Raw genomic sequence first — 21,472 nt, 5'->3', positions numbered from 1 at the left:
AAGTGAGTACATTTCACACAAACACGACCACCAACACCCACATCTCGGGAAGGCATTCCAGCCCAAGATGCTGGAGTTGGTGGTCGTATGTGCGTGAGGTGTGCTCTTGCTTGCTTTTTGTGTGTGTGTGTGTGTGTGTGTGTGTGTGTGTGTGTGTGTGTGTGTGTGTGGCAATTGCGCCTGTCTGCAACTTATATCTTCTTTTGGTAAATTGCAGTATTATAATAATAAGTGGGGATACTGTGGAAAAACACACGAACACACATTTCAAAATTATTTTATTTGGCGTTAGAAAATTCAGTTGTTTCTTTGCAACCATAATGTATTTATATAAATTGTCAGCAGTTCTTGGAAGATACAAAATCTTTTATTTTTTCTATCACAGGCTCAAGATTTGAAGCTGGAACTAAGAGCACACGCCTGTATGGCACCATCTCTGTATCATCCTCCAACCACGAACCACTTAGAGCACTGTCCGAGTCCTGTTGGACACAAAACTCAAACCAGCAGTCAGCTTCCTGCAAAATTATAAAGGCTATAGATCCAATAATTCTTAAAATATGTAACACATTCATATACACAAGAAAATTGCACACTGATGAGCCACAACATTATGACCACTGCCCACCGCAAGGTTGTAAGTTGCTTGGTGGCACTGAGGGCACATGACACAAGAAGAGAAGTATATGAGCAGAGCAGAAACAAATGGGGAAACATTCTAGTGATAGTAAGTGGCGCAAATGTGGAAATCCGCCAACTTAAGCGACTTTGACAAAAGCCAGACTTTTGTGGCCCAGAGCCTAGAAGCGAGCAACTCGGAAATGGCGAAGATGGTTGACTATTCATGTGCTACTGTCGCGAGCATCTATAGAAAGTGATTGAAGAATGCTGAAATCACGAGTAGGCGACAAGAAGTTGGACATCCATACCTAATAACAGAACATATGGATTGGAGGCTTGTCCACACTCTAAAGCAGGATAGGCGATGATTTGTAGCAGATCTGACGACAGAATACAGCACCGGCACTGGCATAAGCACGAGTGTTTTGGAGCATACTGTTGAGTGGACAGTGTTGAACATGGTGTTCCACAGCAGAGGACCCTACATATTCACTGCTGACCCAACAACATTATCAATTATGATTACTGTTGGCACAGGATCATCAAGATTGTACCATGGATCAATGAAACTGCATTTCCTGGTTGGATGAATCCTGCTTATTGTTAAACCATCAATAGTCATGTCGTGATACACCATCATCGAGGCAAACAGCCGCTCGAAACCTGCAGCGCACCACTGATATAGGGCAGTGGGACCACCTGTGAACCCTTATGTTTGATGTCTTCCTCAACAGTGATGGCTTCTCCCAGCAAGATAACTGTCTGTGTCATAAGGCCAGAATTATGATGCACTGGTTTGAGGAGTGTGATAGTGAACTCACATTGATGTCTTGGCCATCAAATTTGGCTTGTCTGAATCCTATGGAAGTTAACTGGGACACTATCAGGCACCAGCTCCTTACCCACAAACAACCACCCGTAAATTACAGCACATGAGTGACCTGTGCGTAGGTATCTGGTGCCACAAACCTCTGGAAACCTATCAAGTACTTGTCGAATCTACGGCACGCAGAATCACAGCTGAATTCTGTTCCAGAAGTGGACCAATACACTTTTACGTAGGTTGTCATAATGTTTTGGCTCTCAGTGTATATGTAATTAACCCAGGTATACACAGAGTAATAGATTCCACTTATGTAATATTGGCTAAGCGAAAGTTAAGAAACAAAACCCAACTTCAATGAGAAATTGAAATTATGAACAGACTGAAAATAGCGCTCATTCATGGATGCCCCGACACACACACACACACACACACACACACACACACACACAATGAAGTTTAAACTGACTTTGTGTATTTGGTTAAAAAAAAAAAGTGTTATCTCCAAAGTGTTATCTCAATGATGCGATGCCTGTATCCATTAAGGGTGGAGTGTGCCTGCCACCTGTGGCATCAAAGCCATTTCGTCTATAAATGTGGGAACAATTCCTTGTTCCGTTGCCAGAGGGCTGCAATTACCAGATATCTCACTCTGTTGGTGATTTAAAGAACTACAAAGAGAGTCCATAATGATTCATTTGAGGATGGAAAGACAGTGCCTAGCAATCTGATCGAGTCAGGTCTTCGAGATTTTCCACAAAGATCCAGGATTGGAACTAGGAGATATAAACAATGATTATTTGTAATTTACAAATGAAAGTATAAGTGATGATTCAAATTGTTTTCCAAACCTAAAAACACCTCTCAGCTGTGAAGTGTAAGTCATAGACAGACATTTATTGTCTTTCTGAAAAATGTTAAGGCTATGTTACAAGTACAAAAATTTTAGTGAGGAACAACAGCAGAATTTCTCTCAAAACTCCTCAGTGAAATTGTGGTACTATTAGCATTATGTTTTGCAGAAAGACAATAAATGCATGGACCTTGCTGAGGTGGGGTGGCTCTCACAGGTGCAACCACAACTGAGGTTTATCTGTTGAGTAGCCAAAGTAACCTGTGGTTCCTGAAGAAAAGCAGCAGCGTTTTCAGTAGTTGCAGAGCCAACAGCCTGGACGATTGATCTGGCCTTGTAATAATTAGCCAGCATGGCCTTTATGTGCTACTACTGTGAATGGCTGAAAGCAAGAGCAAACTACAGCCATTACGTTTTTTCAAAAGGGCACACAGCTCTGCAGTATATGATGACATACTCGTGGGTAAAATACTCAAATTGGCCCCCATTCAGAGGACAGGGACTATTCAGGAGACGTCTTCATTCGGAAATCAAAACTGGCATTCTACAATTCGCACTGTGCAATGTTAGATTCCTTAATTGTGAATATAATAGAGGGAAACATTCTACGTGCGAAAAATATATCTAAAAACACAGATGATGTGACTTACCGAACGAAAGTGCTGGCAGGTCGATAGACACACAAACAAACACAAACATACACACGAAATTCAAGCTTTCGCAACAAACTGTTGCCTCATCAGGAAAGAGGGAAGGAGAGGGAAAGACGAAAGGATGTGGGTTTTAAGGGAGAGGGTAAGGAGTCATTCCAATCCCAGGAGTGGAAAGACTTACCTTAAGGGGAAAAAAGGACAGGTATACACTCGCACACACACACATATCCATCCACACATACACAGACACAAGCAGACATTTGTAAAGGCAAAGAGTTTGGGCCCAGATCCTGATGGATCAAGGAATTGTCAATTTGGTAATGGTAAGAAGTGTGGAGGGTAAAAATTGTAGAGGGAGACCAACACTTGAATACAGCAAATACATTCAAATGGATGTAGGTTGCAGTAGTTACGCAGAGATAAAGAGAGCTTGAACAGGATGGGCCACCGTGGAGAGTTGCATGAAACCAGTCTTCAGACTGAAGACCACAACTATGACAGCACCCCACTTATTTATTAAACAAACATTATCTTACACAAATAAGAGATTAAAATAGATGTATCACTAACCGATTACATGAATACACAATGGATGAAATTGGCATGAAAACAATGACCTGATATTCAGCAACATCCTATGTAATCCACGCAAGCTGACTGGAGATTTGCTCGTTATTTTTCAGAGAAAGTTCCATGTATTTCAACGAATTCAATACAGTTCACTACTGCAAAGCTTTTCAGATAGAACATAAGAAGAATGGTAAGCATATTAAGTATTAAGAGTAGATGATGGTGCATGGACACCAACATTGTCCTTTGCACTCCTCAGTACTTCCATGATTATAAGACCAAAATAAGAAATGTGAACCACAGAAAACAGTCTCACTTTCAGATGACTAGTATTAAACACTCCCGTATTGTTATTGTGAATTAAACAAAAATAAAAACTCCACAACTCAAAAAGAGATAGCATGCAAAACTTTTTTCATAACTCTAATGAGTTTTGTTATCTCGCATCTATTCATGGACTTCCAAGTCATCTACTTATCATCATACCAGGATGGAGCGTTTCTGAAACATTCTTCCAGTCAGGGGAAGGTAGGTCACAGCTGTCCATGGTTGCAACCTAGCTTTTTCAGCAGTGGTTCTTGTAAGCGGCGTCGATGTTCTAAATCAGTTACTCCTTGATTTCGATGTGGGTGCAGTTCATGCCCATACAGAGGATCCGTTCTCTCCTGCTCCACTTTCTTTCTTTCCTCATTCCCAGCTATATCCCTTCAAACAGGAAGTTGTGCTATTCCTGGAAGGTGGTATAGTCATTCGACTGAAGTCAATCTCAAGTAACCTGTTATATTATGCAGCTATCACTGAGAGCTATGTCCACCTGTTTGGCGTATGTTGAATTATACACAACATGACAGTAAGGGTACAATGATGCGAGTTCACAAAACACCTGCCCCTGTAATATCTGATGGAACTGAGAAATCATGGCTAGTTCATAGGCAACCAAGTTTAAGTTATGTTGTTAGGGTCAGTCAGTGTACTGAAGTGATTCTGAGTTCATTGTGTTTGGAGTTTTTGTTAGAAGCGTTACAGGGACATCATGCAGCGGAGAAAGATTGTCTTGAAACAGTGTCACCACTAGTAACCACAGAGTCTACTCTGGCGTGCGTTGCACGATGGAGTCCCTCCATGATGAAGTTGCATGACGACGGTCAACACTGACCTATGTGTTGAATGAAGTAAGGGAGGATTCTGTCAATAGCCTTTGGAACAGTTTGGTCCTGCTTTTATTACAAACGAGTAGTAACTTGAGTTGTGAATTCAAACCTGTTTGTAATATGGTAAATAAAACCAGATATCTTCCAAACAGTTGAATAGTTCTCTGTAAAAAGCAATTTTCATGAAGAACTTCTGGAAGAAATGGGGAGGGCTGTCAGCTGTAGGTAAAGGTACGCATCAAGATGGCAGAACCCTCGCAACGTGCATACTCTGGCACAAAAAGCATAGTGCCACTGCAAAGGTTCATAGAGTTTCAGGTTGACAACACCAATGTGATCCTGCCAGTTTCCTTAGAAGATTGTTCCTGATGGAAACTTTTCACATGCAGTGCTTTTTGGAAGTAAGTCTCACTCCTAATACAACGTAAATGGATAGATAAAAAAAAAAATCTACTCACCAAGTGGCGGTAGGGGAACACATACACAAAAGGATTTAACATTTATAAGCTTATGGAGCCAGTGCCACCTCCTTCTGGCAGAAGAGTTGAAGTGGAAGGAAGAGGGGTGGAGGAAAAGGACTGGAGAGCTTTAGGGAAATGGGTACAGTTCAGAAAACTCACCTAGGACCCCAGGTCAGGGGAAACTTACTAGACGGGATGAGAAGGAAAGACTGATTGTTGGGGACTGCACTGGACGAGAATTGAAAACCTGAGAACTTCAAAAGTGGGAGACCACCTTCCACCTTTAAGCTCTCAGGTTTTCAAATCTCATCTGGTGCAGTCCCCAACAATCAGTCTTTCCTTCTCATTCCCTCCGGTAAATCTTCCCTGACCCAGGGTTCTGGGTGACTTTCCTAAATTGTTCCCCTTTCCCTAAACCTCTCCAATCATTTTCATTCACTCTTCTCCCTTCCCCTTCAACTCTTCTGCCAGAAGAAAGAGCCTCTGGCTCCAAAATCTTATAAAGTTAAATCTTTTGTGTGTGTGTGTGTGTGTGTGTGCGTGTGTTTGTTCTCCTGCCACCGTTTGGTCAGTAGATTTTTTTTATCTAACCATTCACATTATATTATCAGTAACTGATTATTTTTGTTGTAATAAGTTTCACTCCTAAATGTTTTGGGGTCTCTCAGTGTTCCACCTTGACACCTGACCACACTATATTTTGCAACTCGTTTCCTTGTATCTCAAATGAAAACACACACTTGTGACTTTGTGGGATTTGGTATTAGTTGGTTTGTATTGCATGGGCATGCGTCTCCCCATTTAAAGACCATGTAAGTTTCTTCTCTAATAAAAAAGTGTGATTTGAGCAACACTGGCATGTAAATCTTTTAGATCAACTAGGTTTATCTTTAACAGTGGTTAAGAGATCATTTCATAACACTACATCATGTGTATTGCACTACTGCATAGAATCCACTGAGGAATCACTCACATGAAGTACTTAGTTTACAAAGAATGTTACTGTCCTTTTATAGATCTGGATATGGAGCATGTATCCAATACTCAAAGTGTGTGCCAAACACTCAGCAGCACCTAATCTGGAGTTCATCCATGACCTATACCAGACCACTGCAATCTCTTTCCCACGGGGCATGGGCACCACTGAGCATCTGTAGCTGCCCTGCATGGGGTAGCCTACCCTACACGGGCCATATTGCACTGTGTTAACACCATGTTCTGTTGCATGCACATGGTCTCTCTCAATCATTTAACAAATCATTTAAATAACTTTAAATACACTACCTCAGATAAAGGATCTACTAATTATTAACACATTCATAGATAAAATGCATGTATTTGAAACATAGCTTGATAAAGAACACTTTACTTTTTTCTAATACCTTTCTTCAGTTCAATTTTTTCTAATATCTTTCATCAGTTCAGTTAACTCCAGACATTAAGTATTGTCATGTACAAGTAAAGTCCCAAACTACACACAAATGGCTGAGATGAGATCTGTGTGTGAACATTTCGTTGTGAAAACTTTTTTCTTATGAAGAGAATTTACAGAAAGGTCTAAGCTTCACTGAAATGCATTCTGCTTCTTCAGGCAATCTGGGTTCTGGCACAAAATATTTTGTTACTTGTGAATAAAAAGGAAATGTCATGTTCCACAAATATAACAAAACATTACAATTTTTGACTAAGTTAAATTTTTCTGTTAAATATGTACTCTTGTACTCTTAGAAATTGTACGAGTATTTGCTAAACCATCAACATCTCACTAGCCAGCATTGTTCGGTGCTGAATGAGGACTGCCTGCATACCAGCCATTTGCTCGGTTGCAAACTTAAAACCTATGTTAACTTCAAACTCAACAAAATATCTTCAAATTACTTATTTCTGTGAGGTTCACAAATCAGGAACGTCACACAGCTCTTTACTACAGACATTACACTTAACAGCAACACACTTAAAACACTAACAGCCAACAGTAACAGAACACTGATTAAACTACAGGGGCACCACCTCTGCCTGAAAAGTGAATACTTATCATGCCTGCAAGATCATGTCATCACTTAAATCAGTCACATTAAGAAAAATATAATTTTAAGATTTTGCTACAGCATATATCTCCAAGTCTTCAGGAGTCTTCAGTTGTGAACTGAGTAATAATTTACACTGCAGTTAGCATCTTAGTAGTTGCTTGTACACCTGTGGGCACAGATGTCTGATGTTCACAGCTAGAGGGGTCATATTGCATTAGCCTTTTCAAATCATCTTGGTTTACTAGCCTGAAAGTATTATTAGCCACTTATTGGTGCTTAAATATACACTGTTTATCGTTGCCCAGCTCTGGGGTCTTGCTTCTTGTACAGTTGTGGTCTACCGATCCTCAAGTAACTTGACACTGAATATTTGCTATGTCGAAGGAGTAATAAATGTCACTTTGTAGCATTTTATAAATTAAAAATTCTATTTCTATCGCTGTTTCCCTATCTTGCATATCAAAGAGATATAGCTACTTCATAAACAAAAATGAGGAAAAGACTACCATTCAACTTTAATTTTTTTGTGTGTGACGTATCTGAGCATGTGCAAATGTGTACAGGGTGACACTGTCTATCCGTATTTTTATGAGTGACTGATCAGGCTGACAGGAGAGGGAAACAGGAAAACTGAATGGCAACTGACAGGGAGTGAGATGCACAAATTTTGAAGCACCACATATCAACTAGCCCTTCCTCATTTTTGTTTATGGTTTCTATCTCAGATTTTCCATTACTGCAAAAAAAAATCTGAGAGTTCAGCTCATATATTTTTAACTTCTTGATAAATGGACACACATCTGTGTTAAGTAACTAACAATTTGTTTGTCTCTCCAGTGTTTACCAGACACTGATGAAAACTAGTGCACTAAAACTAATGAAGGTTGCGCTAGTAGTGTGGGGGAAAAAGTAACAATGATATACCTGATTTATGATTTCCTCTTCAGGGTTAGACCAAATTATATCTTGTTCACACTCACTGTCAGCTTTCTTGTTTTTCTTTTTCTTTTTTGATGTTTTATCTGCTTTGTATAACTTGCATATTATTACATAATATGCAAAGTCAAATGGCATTTTCTTCTCTTTTGCTCTTTTTATTTCCTTGCTGAAACAAAATCACACACAAATTATATAAAATCAACAAAGACATTTAATATATAATTAGCACTGTGGGGAAACCTAGGATAGTACATTTTTATTAGGATACATTACTAATAACCAATGGTCCCACAAACAGCACTTTACCATGCCCTGCTCTCCCACCCCCTCCCCACCCCAGCCTCCTCCTTACCCCCACCACCCAGACAGCTTCTCTCATCCTTGCACAAATGCGTGCACTCTGGCCCCAGAAGGCAGAAGCAGTGGTCCTGTGTGAGTGATTTGTGTTTGTGCCCAAGTGTGTGTGTGTGTGTGTGTGGGGGGGGGGGGGGGGGGGTGTCTCTCTTTCAGAAGAAGGCCTTCTGGCCAAAAGCTTACGTGTTTAGTAGTGTCTTTGTTGTGCCTGTCTGCAGCTCAGAATCTCCGCTATATGGCGAGTAGCAGTCTGCCCTTTTCATAATATTGTCGTTATTCCGTACTGGATATTCCGTTGTTTAAAATAAGAATTCTGATGTATTAGCTCAAAAAATGTTGGTTGAACATAATATCACATCTTTTATACATCCCTGTTTACTGGTTAGGGCAACTTTTGTTTCATAAATATGAAAGTCTTCCATCATGAATGTCAGAGAAAGATGACTACACATTCTTGCAATGTAATTACAAACGAACTGTAGAATAATTTGAATATCATTTGTACTTGGATAAAGACACTGTCCTTTGTATACTACAGGTCAAGTCCGATGTCAGTTGTACATGCTTTTCCCACACTTAAAGAGGATGTTCAAATTTATTGCTCTCTAACAAGGGGACCTTCTGTTGTGACTCACCGATCTTTCAAAGTGCCGCCGCGCAGTTACGCGCGTCCTCTACATGTGGCGCTGTCTGCCAGCCATGCAGCAGCAGCACCACCTAAGCGGCCAGCCAGCCAGCGGCCGCTAGACTTGGACTCAGTTATGATTTGACTGTTAAAGTGTACACACGTCTTACTCTGTTTACTTGATCTGTGACTTTCATGTATTGCGTCTTCCTTGAAATATATTTGTTCCAACTTGAAGTTATTACACCTTCCAGTTTCAGAAATTCAGTTTGGGATGAGACTTCACAGGTTGGTTGTGTACCCCCTGGGTGTCCACTCCTAGAAGTCTTAGAGCACACTATCCATAAAATTCTGAGAAAAGGAGAATTTTTTAAGTGTAGCTCATACGCACCTCATACACATTCAGAAGTAGCACTCCAGCAAACAGGCAAAATACCTCAGTCAGTCAAGTTGTTATAATTAATTAATAATCAATTAAATCGTAAATAATTTTATTTTGTTTATGAAATGGCTGCCACAGGCTACTTAAAATGTGAATAACCCTCATCAATATTTTGTTTTTAAAAAGTTGCATAATTTCAAATACATTTTTAATGGAGGTAAATTAAAGCATTAATTACTGTAATTATAAAATTGGACTATGTTATTAGCTGCAAAAAGGTTATAAATATTTGTTGTAAATTCAAGGAAACCGGTGTCTTCTTGGAAAAGCAGAGTATAGCTGTTACCCAGTTGTAAATCCAAAAAGGCACACAGGCACGAAGTGTCGAAGCCCACACAGAACCAATCAAGCAATGGGTCTTACCTGCTACAGTGCCAGTTCAAACCTGACTTTTGCATAGATTGGAGTGTTCTGTATTGTGAAATAATATCGGAATTTAATATATATATATATATATATATATAATGGAAGGAAACATTCCACGTGGGAAAAATTATATATAAAAACAAAGATGAGGTGACTTACCGAACAAAAGCGCTGGCAGGTCGATAGACACACAAACAAACACAAACATACACACAAAATTCAAGCTTTCGCAACAAACTGTTGCCTCATCAGGAAAGAGGGAAGGAGAGGGGAAGACGAAAGGAAGTGGGTTTTAAGGGAGAGGGTAAGGAGTCATTCCAATCCCGGGAGCGGAAAGACTTACCTTAGGGGGAAAAAAGGACAGGTATACACTCGCACACACGCACATATCCCATCCACTCTGCTTGTGTCTGTATGTGTGGATGGGATATGTGCGTGTGTGCGAGTGTATACCTGTCCTTTTTTCCCCCTAAGGTAAGTCTTTCCGCTCCCGGGATTGGAATGACTCCTTACCCTCTCCCTTAAAACCCACTTCCTTTCGTCCTCCCCACTCCTTCCCTCTTTCCTGATGAGGCAACAGTTTGTTGCGAAAGCTTGAATTTTGTGTGTATGTTTGTGTTTGTTTGTGTGTCTATCGACCTGCCAGCGCTTTTGTTGGGTAAGCGCTGGCAGGTCGATAGACACACAAACAAACACAAACATACACACAAAATTCAAGCTTTCGCAACAAACTGTTGCCTCATCAGGAAAGAGGGAAGGAGAGGGGAAGACGAAAGGAAGTGGGTTTTAAGGGAGAGGGTAAGGAGTCATTCCAATCCCAGGAGCGGAAAGACTTACCTTAGGGGGAAAAAAGGACAGGTATACACTCGCACGCACACACGCACATATCCATCCACACATACAGACACAAGCAGACATATTTAAAGGCAAAGAGTTTGGGCAGAGATGTCAGTCGAGGCAGAAGTGTAGAGGCAAAGAAGTTGTTGAAAGACAGGTGAGGTATGAGTGGCGGCAACTTGAAATTAGCGGAGATTGAGGCCTGGCGGATGACGAGAAGAGAGGATATACTGAAGGGCAAGTTCCCATCTCCGGAGTTCGGATAGGTTGGTGTTGGTGGGAAGTATCCAGATAACCCGGACGGTGTAACACTGTGCCAAGATGTGCTGGCTGTGCACCAAGGCATGTTTAGCCACAGGGTGATCCTCATTACCAACAAACACTGTCTGCCTGTGTCCATTCATGCGAATGGACAGTTTGTTGCTGGTCATTCCCACATAGAATGCATCACAGTGTAGGCAGGTCAGTTGGTAAATCACGTGGGTGCTTTCACACGTGGCTCTGCCTCTGATCGTGTACACCTTCCGGGTTACAGGACTGGAGTAGGTGGTGGTGGGAGGGTGCATGGGACAGGTTTTGCATCGGGGGCGGTTACAAGGATAGGAGCCAGAGGGTAGGGAAGGTGGTTTGGGGATTTCATAGGGATGAACTAACAGGTTACGAAGGTTAGGTGGACGGCGGAAAGACACTCTTGGCGGAGTGGGGAGGATTTCATGAAGGATGGATCTCATTTCAGGGCAGGATTTGAGGAAATCGTATCCCTGCTGGAGAGCCACATTCAGAGTCTGGTCCAGTCCCGGAAAGTATCCTGTCACAAGTGGGACACTTTTGTGGTTCTTCTGTGGGGGATTCTGGGTTTGAGGGGACGAGGAAGTGGCTCTGGTTATTTGCTTCTGTACCAGATCGGGAGGGTACTTGCGGGATGCGAAAGCTGTTTTCAGGTGGTTGGTGTAATGATTCAGGGATTCCGGACTGGAGCAGATTCGTTTGCCACGAAGACCTAGGCTGTAGGGAAGGGACCGTTTGATGTGGAATGGGTGGCAGCTGTCATAATGGAGGTACTGTTGCTTGTTGGTGGGTTTGATGTGGACGGACGTGTGAAGTCGGCCATTGGACAGGTGGAGGTCAACGTCAAGGAAAGTGGCATGGGATTTGGAGTAGGACCAGGTGAAACTGATGGAACCAAAGGAGTTGAGGTTGGAGAGGAAATTCTGGAGTTGTTCTTCACTATGAGTCCAGATCATGAAGATGTCATCAATAAATCTGTACCAAACTTTGGGTTGGCAGACTTGGGTAACCAAGAAGGCTTCCTCTAAGCGACCCAGGAATAGGTTGGCGTACGAGGGGGCCATCCTGGTGCCCATGGCTGTTCCCTTTAATTGTTGGTATGTCTGGCCCTCAAAAGTGAAGAAGTTGTGGGTCAGGATGAAGCTGGCTAAGGTGATGAGGAAAGAGGTTTTAGGTAGGGTGGCAGGTGATCGGCGTGAAAGGAAATGCTCCATCGCAGCGAGGCCCTGGACGTGCGGAATATTTGTGTATAAGGACGTGGCATCAATGGTTACAAGGATGGTTTCCGGGGATAACAGATTGGGTAAGGATTCCAGGCGTTCAAGGAAGTGGTTGGTGTCCTTGATGAAGGATGGGAGACTGCATGTAATGGGTTGAAGGTGTTGATCTACGAAGGCAGAGATACATTCTGTGGGGGCTTGGTAACCAGCTACAATGGGGCGGCCGGGATGATTGGGTTTGTGGATTTTAGGAAGAAGGTAGAAGGTAGGGGTGCGGGGTGTCGGTGGGGTCAGGAGGTTGATGGAGTCAGGTGAAAGGTTTTGCAGGGGGCCTAAGGTTCTGAGGATTCCTTGAAGCTCCGCCTGGACATCGGGAATGGGGTTACCTTGGCAAACTTGGTATGTGGTGTTGTCTGAAAGCTGACGCAGTCCCTCAGCCACATACTCCCGACGATCAAGTACCACGGTCGTGGAACCCTTGTCCGCCGGAAGAATGACGATGGATCGGTCAGCCTTCAGATCACAGATAGCCTGGGCTTCAGCAGTGGTGATGTTGGGTGTAGGATTAAGGTTTTTTAAGAAGGATTGAGATGCAAGGCTGGAAGTCAGAAATTCCTGGAAGGTTTGGAGAGGGTGATTTTGAGGAAGAGGAGGTGGGTCCCGCTGTGACGGAGGACGGAACTGTTCCAGGCAGGGTTCAATTTGGATGGTGTCTTGAGGAGTCGGATCATTAGGAGTAGGATTAGGATCATTTTTCTTCGTGGCAAAGTGATACTTCCAGCAGAGAGTACGAGTGTAGGACAGTAAATCTTTGACGAGGGCTGTTTGGTTGAATCTGGGAGTGGGGCTGAAGGTGAGGCCTTTGGATAGGACAGAGGTTTCGGATTGGGAGAGAGGTTTGGAGGAAAGGTTAACTACTGAATTAGGGTGTTGTGGTTCCAGATTGTGTTGATCGGAATTTTGAGGTTTTGGGGGGAGTGGAGCTGGAAGTGGGAGATTGAGTAGATGGGAGAGACTGGGTTTGTGTGCAATGAGAGGAGGTTGAGGTTTGCTGGAAAGGTTGTGAAGGGTGAGTGAGTTGCCTTTCCGGAGGTGGGAAACCAGGAGATTGGATAGTTTTTTGAGGTGGAGGGTGGCATGCTGTTCTAATTTACGGTTGGCCTGTAGGAGGATGCTCTGAACAGCCGGTGTGGATGTGGGAGAGGAAAGATTAAGAACTTTTATTAAGGATAGGAGTTGACGGGTGTGTTCATTGGCTGAGTTGATGTGTAGGTGAAGGATTAGGTGGGTGAGGGCAATGGATTGTTCAGTTTGGAACTGGTATAGGGACTGATGGAAGGAAGGGTTGCAGCCAGAGATGGGAACTTTGAGTGTGAGGCCTTTGGGGGTAATGCCAAATGTCAGACAAGCCTGAGAAAATAAAATATGCGAGCGTAATCTGGCTAGGGCGAAGGCATGTTTGCGGAGGGAATGTAAATAAAACTTAATGCGGTCATTGTGGGGGTGTTGTGAGGGTGACATGGTATTAGAAGGTATGAGGTGAAATGAAAATGAAAATAAAAATATATGGGGAGAGATAAAGGTGAACCGGAAAGAAACTGGAGATCTGGAATGAAAAAAGGTGAAAAGGTGTTGGTTACAGCTGGGCTATGTTGGACTTGGGTCGGTAGACAACGATGTGCATAAAGGTTAGGTGGTTGTGTTGCCGCCAAAACACGTTAAAGGACGGAGAAATTCGGGAAAATTTCGAAAAAACTGCGTGTAGTATATTAAAAGGAGTGGTATTGTGGTGGCAGATTATGAAAATGAGGCTCACAATTGTTTGACGAAGAAATAATGGCGTTAAAACCCGTGGGATGCGGCTAAAAATGATCAGTGATGTGGGAAAAACGGAAATGGAAATATAGCAAAAGTTATTAGAACTGGCCGAAATGGTTGTTTAAAAGGTGAAAGGAGCTGTTTGTGAACTAGAAACGGTGGATATTATAGCGGCGGTAGTGCTGAAAGCGGCAAAAAAAAAAAAAAAAAAAAGAAACATATTTTTTTGGTTATGGTTTGGAAGTGGGTTACGTATTATTGAGTATATATATAGGCGGGATAAAATAGTATAGCAGATTACGGTAAAAAGGAGAAGGTGAATACAAAGTGAAACTACTGGCAAAAACAGAAAGAGGAAAATAAGACGACAGAAAAGATTTCGAAATGCAACAGTGGCAATAACAAACGTAATTGTTGGATTCAAATTAATGATATCAATATAATGGAAGGAAACATTCCCAAAGGCCTCACACTCAAAAGTTCCCATCTCTGGCTGCAACCCTTCCTTCCATCAGTCCCTATACCAGTTCCAAACTGAACAATCCATTGCCCTCACCCACCTAATCCTTCACCTACACATCAACTCAGCCAATGAACACACCCGTCAACTCCTATCCTTAATAAAAATCCTTAATCTTTCCTCTCCCACATCCACACCGGCTGTTCAGAGCATCCTCCTACAGGCCAACCGTAAATTAGAACAGCATGCCACCCTCCACCTCAAAAAACTATCCAATCTCCTGGTTTCCCACCTCCGGAAAGGCAACTCACTCACCCTTCACAACCTTTCCAGCAAACCTCAACCTCCTCTCATTGCACACAAACCCAGTCTCTCCCATCTACTCAATCTCCCACTTCCAGCTCCACTCCCCCCAAAACCTCAAAATTCCGATCAACACAATCTGGAACCACAACACCCTAATTCAGTAGTTAACCTTTCCTCCAAACCTCTCTCCCAATCCGAAACCTCTGTCCTATCCAAAGGCCTCACCTTCAGCCCCACTCCCAGATTCAACCAAACAGCCCTCGTCAAAGATTTACTGTCCTACACTCGTACTCTCTGCTGGAAGTATCACTTTGCCACGAAGAAAAATGACCCTAATCCTACTCCTAATGATCCGACTCCTCAAGACACCATCCAAATTGAACCCTGCCTGGAACAGTTCCGTCCTCCGTCACAGCGGGACCCACCTCCTCTTCCTCAAAATCACCCTCTCCAAACCTTCCAGGAATTTCTGACTTCCAGCCTTGCATCTCAATCCTTCTTAAAAAACCTTAATCCTACACCCAACATCACCACTGCTGAAGCCCAGGCTATCCGTGATCTGAAGGCTGACCGATCCATCGTCATTCTTCCGGCGGACAAGGGTTCCACGACCGTGGTACTTGATCGTCGGGAGTATGTGGCTGAGGGGCTGCGTCAGCTTTCAGACAACACCACATACCAAGTTTGCCAAGGTAACCCCATTCCCGATGTCCAGGCGGAGCTTCAAGGAATCCTCAGAACCTTAGGCCCCCTGCAAAACCTTTCACCTGACTCCATCAACCTCCTGACCCCACCGACACCCCGCACCCCTACCTTCTACCTTCTTCCTAAAATCCACAAACCCAATCATCCCGGCCGCCCCATTGTAGCTGGTTACCAAGCCCCCACAGAACGTATCTCTGCCTTCGTAGATCAACACCTTCAACCCATTACATGCAGTCTCCCATCCTTCATCAAGGACACCAACCACTTCCTTGAACGCCTGGAATCCTTACCCAATCTGTTATCCCCGGAAACCATCCTTGTAACCATTGATGCCACGTCCTTATACACAAATATTCCGCACGTCCAGGGCCTCGCTGCGATGGAGCATTTCCTTTCACGCCGATCACCTGCCACCCTACCTAAAACCTCTTTCCTCATCACCTTAGCCAGCTTCATCCTGACCCACAACTTCTTCACTTTTGAGGGCCAGACATACCAACAATTAAAGGGAACAGCCATGGGCACCAGGATGGCCCCCTCGTACGCCAACCTATTCCTGGGTCGCTTAGAGGAAGCCTTCTTGGTTACCCAAGTCTGCCAACCCAAAGTTTGGTACAGATTTATTGATGACATCTTCATGATCTGGACTCACAGTGAAGAACAACTCCAGAATTTCCTCTCCAACCTCAACTCCTTTGGTTCCATCAGTTTCACCTGGTCCTACTCCAAATCCCATGCCACTTTCCTTGACGTTGACCTCCACCTGTCCAATGGCCGACTTCACACGTCCGTCCACATCAAACCCACCAACAAGCAACAGTACCTCCATTATGACAGCTGCCACCCATTCCACATCAAACGGTCCCTTCCCTACAGCCTAGGTCTTCGTGGCAAACGAATCTGCTCCAGTCCGGAATCCCTGAATCATTACACCAACCACCTGAAAACAGCTTTCGCATCCCGCAAGTACCCTCCCGATCTGGTACAGAAGCAAATAACCAGAGCCACTTCCTCGTCCCCTCAAACCCAGAATCCCCCACAGAAGAACCACAAAAGTGTCCCACTTGTGACAGGATACTTTCCGGGACTGGACCAGACTCTGAATGTGGCTCTCCAGCAGGGATACGATTTCCTCAAATCCTGCCCTGAAATGAGATCCACCCTTCATGAAATCCTCCCCACTCCGCCAAGAGTGTCTTTCCGCCGTCCACCTAACCTTCGTAACCTGTTAGTTCATCCCTATGAAATCCCCAAACCACCTTCCCTACCCTCTGGCTCCTATCCTTGTAACCGCCCCCGATGCAAAACCTGTCCCATGCACCCTCCCACCACCACCTACTCCAGTCCTGTAACCCGGAAGGTGTACACGATCAGAGGCAGAGCCACGTGTGAAAGCACCCACGTGATTTACCAACTGACCTGCCTACACTGTGATGCATTCTATGTGGGAATGACCAGCAACAAACTGTCCATTCGCATGAATGGACACAGGCAGACAGTGTTTGTTGGTAATGAGGATCACCCTGTGGCTAAACATGCCTTGGTGCACAGCCAGCACATCTTGGCACAGTGTTACACCGTCCGGGTTATCTGGATACTTCCCACCAACACCAACCTATCCAAACTCCGGAGATGGGAACTTGCCCTTCAGTATATCCTCTCTTCTCGTCATCCGCAAGGCCTCAATCTCCGCTAATTTCAAGTTGCCGCCACTCATACCTCACCTGTCTTTCAACAACTTCTTTGCCTCTACACTTCTGCCTCGACTGACATCTCTGCCCAAACTCTTTGCCTTTAAATATGTCTGCTTGTGTCTGTATGTGTGGATGGATATGTGCGTGTGTGCGTGCGAGTGTATACCTGTCCTTTTTTCACCCTAAGGTAAGTCTTTCCGCTCCCGGGATTGGAATGACTCCTTACCCTCTCCCTTAAAACCCACTTCCTTTCGTCTTCCCCTCTCCTTCCCTCTTTCCTGATGAGGCAACAGTTTGTTGCGAAAGCTTGAATTTTGTGTGTATGTTTGTGTTTGTTTGTGTGTCTATCGACCTGCCAGCGCTTTTGTTCGGTAAGTCACCTCATCTTTGTTTTTATATATAATTTCTTTGTTTTTATATATAATTTCTCCCACGTGGAATGTTTCCTTCCATTATATATATATATATATATATATATATATATATATATATAGAGAGAGAGAGAGAGAGAGAGAGAGAGAGAGAGAGAGAGGGAAACATTCCACGTAGGAAAAATATATCTAAAAACAAAGATGATGTGACTTACCAAATGAAAGTGCTGGCAGGTCGACAGACACACAAACAAACACAAACATACACACAAAATTCAAGCTTTCGCAACAAACTGTTGCCTCATCAGGAAAAAGGGAAGGAGAGGGAAAGACGAAAGGATGTGGGTTTTAAGGGAGAGGGTAAGGAGTCATTCCAATCCCGGGAGCGGAAAGACTTACCTTAGGGGACCTACTTTATTTTGTGGTGCGAAGTTAAATTTGTTCTTATTCATGGACCTACTTTATTTTGTGGTGCGAAGTTAAATTTTTCTTTGATGAAAGTTTCTTCTTCTTCCAGTTTGGGGAACGGATGGGTAACTGTAGCATTCGTTGCTTGTAACAATGCAGGAAGAGCTGTATATGTGTGGATGGATATGTGTGTGTGTGTGCGCGAGTGTATACCCGTCCTTTTTTCCCCCTAAGGTAAGTCTTTCCACTCCCAGGATTGGAATATATATATATATATATATATATATATATATATATATGTGTGTGTGTGTGTGTGTGTGGTAAGTTCCTATGGCACTAAACTGCCGAGGTCATCGGTCGCTAGGCTTACACACTACTTAATCTAACTTAGATTAACTTAGTTAAGTGTTGAAGGTGATGTTAAAAGATGTAGATATTATGAAAATTTGCTTGCTGCAAATAATTTGATTGATTCAGCGTCTTCAACAGTTTCTCATGAAGCAATGTTGACAGGTGAAGAAATTTACATACATACTATGGACATGGCTGAAAAAATAATTGTGACAGGTGATGAACTTGCTCAAGAAAATGAAAACTCTGAAGGTGACCCTTTTGGAAAGTAAGAAGACCACGGCTCATCTGATGAATATGAATCAGAAGAAAAGAAGGCAACACAAGTAGACCATCTTTCTTTGGATCACAAGATTAACGTTGCTAATATCGCAAAGGCTCATCCCACGTGGAAACTACAAACAAAAAATAAATAAATAAAAGGGATGCAGCTGGCTAGGAAAGAAGAAATATTTATCCCAATAGAAAGAAGAAATTAAAAACAAGGAGGTAATAAATTTGATAAGTACGCAGTAATCAGTTCCTGGACATACGATCATTTTGTTGAGACCCGAGAGAATTATCAGCAAATGACTACACTGCATTTACAACAGTAGGCTTTAGCAGTAGCACAACAGTGTACAGAGTTTGAATTAAAAGCTTTTGACAGCTGGATTCATAGATTCAAAAATAAACAAAGAATTCATCAGCGAAAAGCGACCAGATTTGTTTCAAGAAAATAAATAGCTATGATTGAAGAAACGTTAGCTACTGCAGGCACTTTTCAAAACCAGATGTTAAAACATACCAAATTTCAACAAAGATTTTGTTATTAACATGACCAGACAGGTATTTATTGCTGGGTATTTAAAAATTCATTTTGCTCTCTATTTTTTGATTCTTTGACAATATACTTCTGAGGACAGAAGGACCCCTTGTAAGTCAGATCAAAGATATATAATGGCAATTGGGAGGTCATGTGTCTTTTACCTAAACTGCACAGAAATATTGCTAGTGTTCACCTGTCTAGTGTAATACTCATATGTATACTTCAGTGGTCAGCTTGATATAAAAGCTGCGAACTGTGACATGATCCCAGTAAACTGGAATTAATCATAGCCCAGTTGTGAACACGGTGAAGCACCACTGAAATGCCTTTAAATTAACAATGACAAGGTCAGTCACAAAGCAAAACATCTGCTCATGTCTTGTGGCTGCAACCCTGACACCTACAGTGGGGCAAAGCCATAGGAAGACAACTTCACAAGCTCATGTTCTAAGAACATAAAGCTTGTAAAATTATTAGTCTTGTAGGTGTACAAAAAAGGTGTTTTAGATGCTTCACTGGGCATATGAAAAGTCTTGTCGCATTCTGTTCATAAAAAAATAGTTTAATTTGACATCTGAGTTTCCCTCACCACAATATTTGTGATAACATCTGTTTGTGATACTGGCAAGAAAATGTAATGGAAAGAGATGTTTGTAGGGTAGTCTAATAAGTCACTTTATTTACACAAATGTATTGTGATATTCTACAAAATCCTGGCATATTACAACTGTGGGCTAGATCAGGGCTTGAACCTGGGACTTTTGCTTTTCGCAGACAAGTGCTCTAATAACAGCTATCCCATTACAACTCAAGATGCGCCCTCACAGCTTTACTTCTACCACTATCTCCTACTTCCTCTCTTATCTGTAGAATCTCTGACTTACTTTTAATAGTGTCCTGTAGTAGAACAAGTTCTTCCCCTTCTCCCCTTTTAGCTTCTGTTGTTTTCCTTGTTGTTTCCCTTCTTACCCCAAACTCATACACACTTCCCACTCCCTAACCATCTTTCCTATCTCAGTAGGTAATAGGATGGTCAGTATTGCGTAGCTTCCAATACTGCATTATCCACACATTAAGGGGTGTGGAACAGCCACTGAAGTCTATCATGTTCTGCTCAGTGGTATGCTCTGTAATGGTCAGTCTGGGCAGTGGACATTTATTCAAGTGGACAGCTGGTTCATGGTCATAGTCATATTAAAGGCAGTGCAAAACTTGGCATATGGCAATGACTACTTTCAGAGGTGGCCCTGCCTCTGATAGAGTAGGCTATGTCCACGATAAGACAGTGATAGTACGTGTGTTCCACTGGCATATGACCCATGTAGAAAGGGGTTAGGTGTTGGGGTGGCATCAGAATGGACCTGTATCCTGGAGATTGAATGGATGACAGAGTATCACTTTGGCACAGATGGGAAGATGTTACTCATTTCTGGGCAAGACAATAGCAGTCAAAAACCTGGTAAAGGATGTGGTTAAGTCATTCCATTTCAGTGTAATATAGGGCACAGAGGAGGATGCTCCTTTGCAGCTGGTTTTTGAAGGCATTTGGGGAATATATATTATATGAAACAGGAGATACGTTTGTGGACCAGGTGTGACTTTAGTATGACTTTTAGAGTACTGAGGAAGGAATTGCTTGTCACAGTGGATGTGCTGTACATGGGTGATTAGGGATTATTGGAGAGACTTTCACCGTGGAAGGAATGGCAGCCATCAAAGTGGAGGTACTGTTGACAGTTGTTTAGCTTAACATGGATCCATCGAAGGTGTGGAGGTTTATGTCCTGCGAAGTGGCTGAGCTGATAAGGATCAGGTGAAAGGGGCAGGAGAGAAGATGTTCAGGACGTGGAGCAATTAGGATAGTGTGTCTTGGTCCTATGTCCAGATCACCAGCATATCACAATGAGACTCAGCCATACAAGGGTTATAGGATCTTTGAGGGTTATAGGATCTTTGGTGACTATAAAGGTTTCCCTGTAAGTGTGGATGTACCGGGTGATCTAAAAGTCAGTATAAATTTGAAAACTGAATAAATTACGGAATAATGTAGATAGAGAGGTACAAATTGACACACATGCTTGGAATGACATGGGGTTTTATTAGAACCAAAAAAATACAAAAGTTCAAAAAATGTCCAACAGATAGCGCTTCATCTGATCAGAATAGCAATAATTAGCATAACAAAGTAAGACAAAGCACAGATGATGTTCTTTACAGGAAATGCTCAATATGTCCACCATCATTCCTCAACAATAGCTGTAGTCGAGGAATAATGTTGTGAACAGCACTGTAAAGCATGTTTGGAGTTATGGTGAGGC

General features: G+C 42.7%; 1 protein-coding gene across 1 annotated transcript in view; it reads right to left on the bottom strand.

Moving 5' to 3' along the window:
* Window positions 1-261: 261 nt before the first annotated feature.
* The window catches only part of LOC124605629 (protein BCCIP homolog), a 60,856-nt gene continuing 39,645 nt past the window's right edge, over window positions 262-21,472 (bottom strand). Inside the window, exons 5-6 of the mRNA XM_047137445.1 lie at window positions 8,087-8,267; window positions 262-518 (exon numbers count right to left, since the gene is read on the bottom strand). Coding sequence (XP_046993401.1) covers window positions 339-518; window positions 8,087-8,267 — 361 coding nt within the window. The 3' untranslated portion in view covers window positions 262-338. The remainder of the gene's footprint in view (window positions 519-8,086; window positions 8,268-21,472) is intronic.

The sequence above is a fragment of the Schistocerca americana genome, chromosome 3 (assembly GCF_021461395.2).
Source record: "Schistocerca americana isolate TAMUIC-IGC-003095 chromosome 3, iqSchAmer2.1, whole genome shotgun sequence".
NCBI classification, from domain to species: domain Eukaryota; kingdom Metazoa; phylum Arthropoda; class Insecta; order Orthoptera; family Acrididae; genus Schistocerca; species Schistocerca americana.
This window is presented reverse-complemented; position numbering and strand designations above follow the sequence as displayed.